Source organism: Abrus precatorius, unplaced genomic scaffold (assembly GCF_003935025.1).
Source record: "Abrus precatorius isolate BTA unplaced genomic scaffold, Abrus_2018 Scaffold9, whole genome shotgun sequence".
Lineage (NCBI taxonomy): Eukaryota > Viridiplantae > Streptophyta > Magnoliopsida > Fabales > Fabaceae > Abrus > Abrus precatorius.
The window spans coordinates 34,825,429-34,835,597 of NW_020874439.1; the positions used below are offsets into that span (position 1 = coordinate 34,825,429).

General features: G+C 30.2%; 2 protein-coding genes across 2 annotated transcripts; both read right to left on the reverse strand.

Annotated features, from left to right (window-relative positions):
• Positions 1–1,373: 1,373 nt before the first annotated feature.
• On the reverse strand, positions 1,374–5,873 carry LOC113850191 (regulator of G-protein signaling 1). Its single transcript, XM_027480608.1, has 11 exons — positions 5,645–5,873; positions 5,095–5,215; positions 4,881–4,944; positions 4,694–4,778; positions 4,383–4,456; positions 3,995–4,186; positions 3,365–3,453; positions 2,991–3,229; positions 2,576–2,700; positions 2,003–2,124; positions 1,374–1,730 (listed from the first exon to the last, which is right to left on the reverse strand). Exons 1-11 carry the CDS (start codon positions 5,719–5,721, stop codon positions 1,527–1,529), a joined length of 1,392 nt encoding a protein of 463 aa, XP_027336409.1. The 5' UTR covers positions 5,722–5,873; the 3' UTR covers positions 1,374–1,526.
• Positions 5,874–7,933: 2,060 nt separating this feature from the next.
• Positions 7,934–9,024, reverse strand: LOC113851314 (protein NOI4-like). The gene is made up of 3 exons (XM_027481778.1): positions 8,982–9,024; positions 8,294–8,497; positions 7,934–7,960 (listed from the first exon to the last, which is right to left on the reverse strand). The coding sequence occupies exons 1-3, from the start codon at positions 8,988–8,990 to the stop codon at positions 7,934–7,936; spliced, it is 240 nt and encodes a 79-aa protein (XP_027337579.1). The 5' UTR covers positions 8,991–9,024.
• Positions 9,025–10,169: the final 1,145 nt, after the last annotated feature.

Here is a 10,169-nt window from a genome sequence, read left to right on the forward strand (position 1 = left end):
ATAGAGTACTTAATAATTTTTTATAAAATTATTTAAAATTCATCTGTTAAAAAAAACTTAAAATTTTTGTTAAATCATGAATAGTTGGATATTAAATTACAACAACTAAACCCCTCCGCCACCTTGGAAATTTAATTTGACAGCACAGTTCATCGTTAATATGTTTAAGGGGAATCATTTTTATCCCCACAGTTCTGCTATCGATATGACTTGAATTTTCTATTGGTTATTATATGTATATATATTTCAAAATTTGGCTAAGATTTCTCTTCATTTAATTTTAATTCTCCTCTAAAATTCAAAGAATTCTAAAAAAATAAAAATTTTAGATCAATAAAATAAAATAATTATTAATTTAATAACTTTTTATTCTAAACATGTAATAATAGGTTTTTTTTAATTATTTTTGTTTACCTTTCTTTCTCTTCTCTGCTAAATCACACAGGGTGTGCCTCCTCTTCTCTTCTTCAAACTAAACAGTGTAGAGTTACATTTGATGCTTTATTGATGCATTTATCTACAAAGACAAAGTCACAAAATTTACAAAAAAAAAATTATTTAATTTAATTATCATTTTAGTTTGTCAAATTATAGTTGACTTGTGATTTTAGTTTCTTAACAAATTTTATTCTTTAATTATTATAATTGAGTTATTATTATTTTACTTAAAAATATCTTTTTTATTAAAAAACATCATAAGATTAATCAATTAATTCTTCAAATTAGCTCAACGTCTTAAAAACCTCAATTTTTTCCTCTTCAATCTTAAATTTCAAAATTTACTGAATTCTTTAATTTTATAAAAAATTCTTGACTTATAAACTTTTAACTTTATTTCATATTCTAAATCAATTATAAACTCCCCATTATAACATTATTCAAAAAATAAAAATAAAAATGAATTTGAGAGCGTGAAACGGAAGAATTTTGCCATGGAGATCATTCATTTAATTTTTAAAATGGAGACTTGAATTATCAGGAAAAAAGACTTACACCAAATCTCAGATTATCTAAGTAAGAAGACTAAAAGAGCAATTCAACTTATTATTGTATTTTATATAATTTTTTACATGTAATTACAATACATGTCAGCTACTCAATATGATTAGCAGCATCAAAGATCAATATGTCAATATGATACATTTTCATCCCCTATGATTAAAATGACTAAGCACATGCATGAAGCTAATTGGTCCAAGCCTAACTTTATAGATGTTACTTATGGACTGAAAATAAATAAAATAAAATAAATAAAAATTATCGTCACACTTCTCCACTCTCCTCCTATCTTCATCTTCTGTGGACAGTAACCGCATACTATGTTGTAGCAAAAATGCATATTCCTACAATCACGTTAAACTATATTTTAACGTGAAAGTTATATTTTATAACGTTAGAATAAATACATGTTTAAGTGAATTTGATGTTAATGTAAACACACACTAAAACGAAACTCTTGAAATTGTTTTTCTTTCTCTTATCATGCCATCAAAAAGTAGAGTATGAAACACCTAAGTGCTAACAAGTCATAAGTCAGTATCATTGCTACAGCCTGAGCTCTTGAGAAGATGCTCATGGTGAAAAGGATCATCTGTTCCATGCACAGAACTCAACCTTGGAGAAAAGTTCCATCCTGTCATTTGTTCCAGCTCGTGCCCATTAGATCTCACATTGAATTCTGCCTGGAACTTCAGGAAGAACATTGATGACCAGTAATCTTTTGCCAAGTTCTGTGGATGTGGAATATGTAATTTACATCAAAACTATACAGCCAGAGCAAGGGTAATTTTTAAGGAAGATTTTTAAATCCTCCTACAACATCCTCCTAATAATCATATTAATTGTTAAATAAAAAATAATATTTAATGTTTTTTTGGATATAAAATGCATTTATCTTTTCATTAATACTTTTTTTATGAAATATTAATAGGATTGTTAGGAAAATGTTTTTTGAGGATATGGCATTACTCAATTTTAATCAATTTGAACCTAAGGAACTTACTGTTTTCATCAGCTGAATGATCTCATTAAGTGCATTATGGAAGAGATAAGGGCGAGCGAGGTCAGAAGTTGACAAAATTTCTTGTCTACTTCTGTGAGAGATGTTCACCTCCATAGCCGAACCTGTAAAATCACATTCTAGCAAATACTGAACAAAACTCCCCGAATTTGGAAGAAAACAATGCAAGCACATGATTCTATATATGAGGAGTGCTGAGAATGCACTCTTTTTAACACATTCCTGGTTATTGATTAAAATTTATTAAAAATCTCCAAAGTTATGAGAGAGAATCATTTAATTAAGAATGGGACTCCCATGATTTTTTGTAATTTTTAATAAATTTTAATTAATAACTAATAGTGTGTTGCTAGCAACATTTCTTTTATCATATATAAAATACTTGGTATTTCAACTCATTCCCCGGAACCCCATAGATGAGACATGCACTAGTGTCTACATCATATGATGGAGAGAAACTGATTCTACAATGATGAATATGGCAAAAGCTAGGCACTGTGGACAAAAAAAGAGAAGGGATGAAAGAAGGAACCCTTTTGCAATTAAAATTACAACCTGCAATTATGTATTTCTCAATAATATGTCTTGCCATATAAAGCCTGCCTACACAGTCATCTTGAGGTATTTTACTGAGCTCATGAACTTCATCGAAGAAGTGCACGCTCTCCCCAGCCAAGCAACTGAAAATATATTTAAACAAAGATAAGGTTTTTTAGCTGCATTTTTTTATGTTAGGTCCAAAACATTCTGGACCTTATGTGACAAGAGTAAACAGGATTTGATCATCTCAACCAGGGTTACTTTGTGCAAATTTAACATATGGTGTCTACCATTTAATGTTTAGAATATATTACCCATTTTGTCAGAATGCTTCTCTTAAATAAGTAATTTCTTATAAGTCCTCAAGAGAAACCATAATTCCCACAAATGTGTGCCAACATATAGGAATACACAGAGAAGGCCATTTTACCTATCAGCAAATGCCATAAAAGATTGCCTGAATCTCTTGTTCAAGAGAAGCTTATCCAATGGTTCATTGGGGTCTATTCTTGAAATTGGTTCAGTTTGTTCTAATACTCCACTATCAGGTATTCCCAGAGCTTGGCCCATTGTGCGAAATTCTCTGGATTCTCTTCTCCTTAAGCTGATTTGTGAGAGCAGTGGTTGTGAACTTGATATTGAAAAGAAAGCCACAACAAGTATGCTAGCCTTTAAATAAAACCAACATAAGATGGAAGTAAATAAAAGATTTAGGAAGAATTGAATTGAATTTTAACTTTCAATCTATTAACAATATCTTTCATTTCATAGTTTTGCAACACAAGAAGTGATAGGAAAGCATACCAAAACTAAAAGCAGAAATCTGGAGGAAACTTGAAGCCATGAGATATTGTCATGAATTTCATTTAGTATGTATGCAGTAACCCACACAACTGCCGGAATAAATGAGCGAAGGTTAAATATAGAGGCCACTGAGCCGAGCCATCCAGAAAATACTGAAGCTTATAATAGTTTAAAATAATTAAGTGGATATAGGATCAGGCAATGCAAAATGAATATCAATAGATTTTAGTCTTGCAAACCATTGTTAAATTGAGATTAAAAATTTGATCTCCTAATTAAGAGATTACATAGCATAGAATCTCTTTTCAGAAAGTAAACTATGTTGTATCTAGAGTAAAGCTTCTGCAAAACTAGTTCCATAAGCACATTGGTTAAAGAATATATATTTATAGCTTTTGAAAATATGCATTGATGAGTTAATATTGATCTCTACATCAGTTTTTTAACTTGGATGTTTCTCATTTAGATAGGAAATCTATTTGCTGGAAACCTAGGTTAATTATTGACTTGATGGTGAAATTCAATAACCTTATATAATAGCCTTAGAGCCTTGGTTAGTATGAAGCTAGGAACTTCAAAACAAATAGAGAAATAATGGAGTTTCTTATTAAACCTAGGAAAAAAGTGTACCAATGGAGACAGCTGATACAAGTATTCCCCGCCAGAGGTCTCTGAGCTCATCAAACCTGAACTCTATATGATGAACTGCAGCTGTAACCCCAACCAAAGTTGCAACATACAATGAATGGAGGCATACAACTGGGATGGTCCATTGAGCTCTCATGTGACAGCGACTGCTTAGAGGCTTCATCATATGGATAACTAGAGTATGAATGAATAATTTTATTAGAAAGAACAATGATATTAGATAAAAAGAGATAAAGAGAAATGCAGTTCTATGGACAAAAAAAATTAAAGTAGTTAGATAAATTTACACCTACTACCTCTACTTTATGCTGCAAATTCTATGTAATAAATACTCCAAAAATAAGCAAACCAAGTTAATTCAGATTCTTACCAGAAGCACCAGCAATCCAGGGAAGTAGAATAAGTGGAAGAAAAAAATATGATCTTATTAGCGGTAAACGCCTCCTGAAATACCAACAAAAAATGAAAATTGAACACACATGAAGTTACATGAATTCTCCAGCAAAAACCAATCAGACAAACAGATATTCAACAGTTTATTTACTATGTGCTGTAGTTATGGAAAATACAGACTAACTGCTTTAAGCTATGGATGTCAAACTTAAGCTATCTTGTTGCATTTGAATGGTTGCAGCAATTAGAAGCTACATGGCCTAATAACACTATCAAGTTGTCACTTACTTGACGAAGACAAAATATAATTGGGAAGCTTGTGTTATGCGACAACTCAACAGCAAACCAAATCCTAGTGGACCTTCACCCCAGACTGAAAAAAATAAACAGGAAAAGTATGGTTATACTAACAAGGATTCATCTTTTCTATATGAAGTATAAACAAGTCAGAAAATACGGCAGAAAGAAGGATAACCTCCCCATAGGTAGCACGACTGCCACCAATGCCTCTTCTCAATTTTCAAGAAATTATTTGACATCTGCATAAAAAATAAGTATTGCATAGCTAAGAGCGGATACTGCAGTAACACTGAACAGCTAGAATTGGGATTTTTTCTTCTTTTTTATCTTAAGTAGTTACAGAAAATAAATGACACAGACATAAAAAACTTTATTTGTATATTTCGCACCATAAGTGATAGCAGAAGGTTGAAGCTGGCAACAACTTGAATTACAGGTATCCAGAAGCCACTGCCTTTGGTACGAGGAACCTTGTGAACTAGGAAGGGGAATATTGACCATAAAAGAAGCCTGAAAAATAGAAACCAACCCACAGCATAAGCATGTAAAAAAACCAATGTTACATCCTATTCTCAGATTCTATTTTGAGATTAAAGCACAAACTAAATCACCCCAACATTAGAATCACATGAATCATCACAGAACCAAGAAAATTCCCTCAATCAACAAGCAAATCAGGTAGGAAAAACACAGTTTTTGAATCATGGGCATGGTGGGAAATAACTGATGTATATATTATATAAACAAGATTAAAACTTGTTAATCAGACCTCAAAATTCATAGGGTCATAACATCAAACAGGCAAATGGGTGGCTAATTTGACATATATACACATATTCAGAGGCCAATTCTTGTAGAGAGATCAAATGGGCAGAAAAAAGAAAGAAAGAAAAAGACAAAGAGAAAAAGAGAAAGAGAAAGAGAAAGAGAGAAGCTTACACAATGAAGGAGAGAGTAGATATGGCAATGGCTATGTAGTCACTGGGGCAGCCTCCATCCACAGCACAATTCGCCATTCTCTGATTTCATTTGGTACAGATTCAGAGTCCAGTGTTCAAACACATTGAATCCACTCTGACACTTTTCTGTTCTGTTCCTCGTTTCTGCAGTCAACATAGTCTTTTACTTCCACGTGTTGTTTGACACTTTGCCTACTTCAGAATTTTCCAACATATCTATCACTCTTCTTTCTTTAAGATTTTTTTTTCTTTTGTTTAACAAATCCCAATCAAAGTGTTGAAGGCCTTAACTTGTACCGAAATCATAACCCCAATCTTCTCTAAATCTTCATATTTACACCCCAACTTTAGTAATAACCCAATGCTTATACAATTAATTAATTTATAGTATTATTTTGTAAAGAATCTAAACTAAACTAACTTTATTAAAGATGAGTTGATTTGATTCATAAATTTAGATCCTATTTGTATCATGTTCTAAATTGCGTTTATATTATTATTATAGCAAGTTTTTGGGATAAATTACAAACTTTAAACTTTTTTAAAATGGAGTTACAAACATTAGACACACATGTTATTAGTGTATATGTGTATATAGGAAAAGGAAGTTAATTATTATAAATAATAAACACTTATTAACATTTTTAAAAAATTAAATTTGATTCTTGACTTTTGATAATTGCGAGTTAATTTGGTAATGATGCACACTAATATTAAAAAAATGATTGATAGTTGATAAAGTTAAGAGTTATATTAATAACTTTATAATGTTAAGAATCAAATGGATTGAGGGTCAATTTCAATAATTGAATTGGCCTTTTTTATAATACCAATTATTAAATTCATGAATTAAATTAATATTTCATTCAAAAGTTTTCTCTCCCTCTAATTATTTTATCAATCCATCCTTAACCCAGCACAGTATTAAGTAAAGCTATTCCTGAAATTGGTGGACTCAACCTGTGAGGTTCCACATAAAAATCGTCTAGGATTGCAAATACACTCAAATAAATATGCCAAACCACAACACGTTGTAAGGAACAAACGAACACGAGTTTTGTCTATCATTTAACTTTGACTGGATTCACAGTATGCATTATTATACTTGGATTGTGAGGCATGAACAACCGTAGTATGTAGACAAAAGAACAAACATAAGTAGAAATTTCCAAATATTGCAAACATAAACCAAGTATCCTTCCAAAATATGAAATTTTTTTGGATAATTTAGAATCATAAAAATCTGATCACTCATATCATGACACATTATTTTTTTTATTATTATAAAATATAAAATGTGTACATTTATAACCATGTGATTGACATGATCTTATACTATGTAAAAATTTCTTTGCTTTCGCCCTGCCTCTTTTATTACTTCAATAATTCGTCTGGTAAAGTTTGTCTAACCAGTATCAAAAGTCAAGAAGGGTTGTGTTATCAAATTGAATTTCAACTAGAAAGAAGTTATTTTAACTTAATTTATGGTTTCAAGTTTAAGTTCAATAATTGTAATTATATTGAATATTAAAAGTGAAAATTTTACCACTCGTGATAATTCTACTTAATTTAAACATAATTTTTTTTATGTTGATGATGCGTATAGTCTTAACAAAATCTAAAAAGTCCACAAAAAATTCTAGAAAACCACATGTTCAGCATTTAATTGATTAATTAATGTCATAGCTATCTCTTGCTAGTTTATATGTCATGTAGTCAAGGTATAGTACATTTATCCGTATATTTATGTTTATCTATCCAAATCAAACCGTAATAATTTTCAACTTCCAATAAAACTTGGTCAGCAATATGCTGCTGGTGCAAATAATTCAATTTATTTAATCTGCTTCATTCGATCAGAACGATATTAGCCGTGATTGTGACATTTAAATGTGACACGCCTTTATCTTTTTTTATCTTATCCTTATACGTACTAATTAAAATTTAAAACGATTGATAAACGTTTCCTATTAGAATACCAATAATAATACTCGTAAAATCATCAGCGAAATTAGGAGGGAAAATAATTGTTTCCTCCATTTGCAAAAGGGTTGTCATTGATTCATGCATGCATGTACATATACATATACATATACTAGTTTTCGGACGTTGGGTTTTATATATAAATAGCATTAGAAGCTAAACGATGATGTGCAGGCTGCACTATATTTTCTTTTACTTTCCTCTTCATCCATGTCCAGAAGAAAACTCATGAAGATTGAGAATCATTACACGCTTGCATCAGAATCATACCCTTATATATCTTTGTCTAAGGGCCAAAGCAAAACCATTTTTTCTGCACCCAAAATCATGTATAAACAATTCAGCTTCACAATTATTATTACTATTGCTGTTATAAGAAACAAAAATTTATTAAACTTAGTTTCAAGTTAAAAAAACTAATAATAGTAAAATTTCATTAAAAAAATAAGTATTCATTATATGTTGATAACTTTAATATAATAAATATGTTTATTTTATTAAAAAAAATTATATTTATAATGCTTAAACCCATTCTTGATTGATGTTAACAAAAACTTTATCATCAATGTTATTATCATTGTAATTATCAATAAAAACAGTGTAGAGAGGGTTATAAAAAAATTTAGGAATGAATGAATAGAGATACCTTTGGGGAACTCTTGAATTTTTTGTTACCCTTGCGGTTGCGAGAATCATTCCTTCGCTGTGAAGGGAATCGTCCAGATGCTGAGGCAATTTTCTTCTCATCTCTCGCCTTGTTGAATATAACAGTGAATCCTTCAGCTGAGGCAGGATCATTCACATCCCATTCCCCAAACTTGGGTAGAGGCTTTCCTTGTTGCTCATCATACTAAACATACAAATGTGCATACCAAACAAACAAATGAATAGTTGATGAAAACCTTTATTTGCTAATGCTTGTTACATATCATCTTTAATTTTTAGCCACAAAGAGAATATTATAATCCAACCATTGAAAGAAAAAAATGTGATAGCTAGAACTCTCTTAGGCAACTTTTGTACATAAAGGGTTGCTTTTCAAAAATTGAAAAAAAAATGGTTATGAGCAAATGATACTCACTTCTTTATTTCATCAAACTGCATATTCTAACTAAATTCTATTAACATATGTGCATTGTATCATTTTCCTAAAAAGAAAGGGAGAAAGAGATGGATGGTGGGATCTATAAAATTGGAAGTTTGTCTTTTTTGTCATTTGTTCTTAAAGAAAAGAAGAGAATCTAAATCATAGAAAAAACATAACCAAAAAACCCCTTCAAGCATTGCATGTGATATGACATTGAGAAGATGGAGATAAAACGAGAAGATCATACCGAAGCCATGAGATTCAAGCCTTGTGATAATATTCAACAAAACAAGAAATTCTGAGGAAAATGAATAAGACAACAAAGAAGATGAAACAAACGATGAAATGATAAAATTGAATATGAAAATTAAAATTGGAATGCAGCCCTTTTAAAAGCTACAAAGAAGAGGAAAATTTGAAAGACAGCGCAAACTTCTTGTTGGGTTTGCGTGGCCAACTAATCCAAAACGCGGGTGATTTAGTTTCCTGTTAATTTATGACAATTTTGTAATCTAATGTATGCTTATATTTTTTTTCTTAACAATTACTATTTTTGCACTTAAGAAAAATATTTGCATTCAATCATTTTTCTAAAGAAGGGAGAAAAAGATGGTAGGGGGAGTCTATCTATAAGATTGGAAGTTTGTCTTCTTTTTTTTTTCTTATTCTTTGTAGCATGCTATTTTCTACTCTCCTTTTTTTGTCAACACTATTTTGATTCTATTGAAAAAAGACGAAAATATAAATCTTAGAAATGACGAAACCAAAAGCTTACATGCATTAAATCGCACGGTAATTGAGAAGATGAACATGTAATACTAAAAGATCATACTGATCCAATGAGATTGATGTTTAGTAAAATCAGAAATATTGAGGGAAATAAATAAACACCTAAGAATAAAAGATGATGTGGAACGCCATTCAGCACTCGTCCAAAACGCAATAAAAAAGATAGGAAATAAATACACTTTATTTGGCTGAAGAAAAAATTAAACGAGAAATCGATTTTAAATGATATATTATTTAAATGGATAAAAAAGTCTTTATTTATTTAGATGAGTTAATAAATAAATAAATTATATAAAATACAATTTTATCTTTGTGTGTAAAAGTCCTTGAAGAGAGAGCTAGCAGATTCCAAATTTTAAAATTTCTCACATTCTCCTCCGGCAACCGCCGGTATTGTTTCTCTCCATTCTCTAAACAAGAAGCTATTTACACCTGGTATATATATATTTTTTTTCATCAATAAATTCTTTCAATTCAGTTTCCAATAACTTTATCTATCCAAACATCATAGCAGAATACTAATTATTAATTTTTATTTAAATATTTAAAATTAAAAAGAAATAAACACACCGGTTTTTATTATGTGAACAGATGATCACAAATCAATTTTTCATCATAACCATCTATATATAATTTATATGATCGA

Coding starts and splice junctions, on each gene's coding strand:
- LOC113851314 (XM_027481778.1), bottom strand. Junction 7,961..8,293: donor AATTCAAGAGTTCCCCAAAG/GTATCTCTATTC, acceptor TTTTGGGTGCAG/AAAAAATGGTTTTGCTTTGG.
- LOC113850191 (XM_027480608.1), bottom strand. CDS start 5,721: ATGGCGAATTGTGCTGTGGATGGAGGCTGCCCCAGTGACTACATAGCC. Junction 4,187..4,382: donor CTGGATTGCTGGTGCTTCTG/GTAAGAATCTGA, acceptor TTCATACTCTAG/TTATCCATATGATGAAGCCT. Junction 1,731..2,002: donor TCATTCAGCTGATGAAAACA/GTAAGTTCCTTA, acceptor CCACATCCACAG/AACTTGGCAAAAGATTACTG.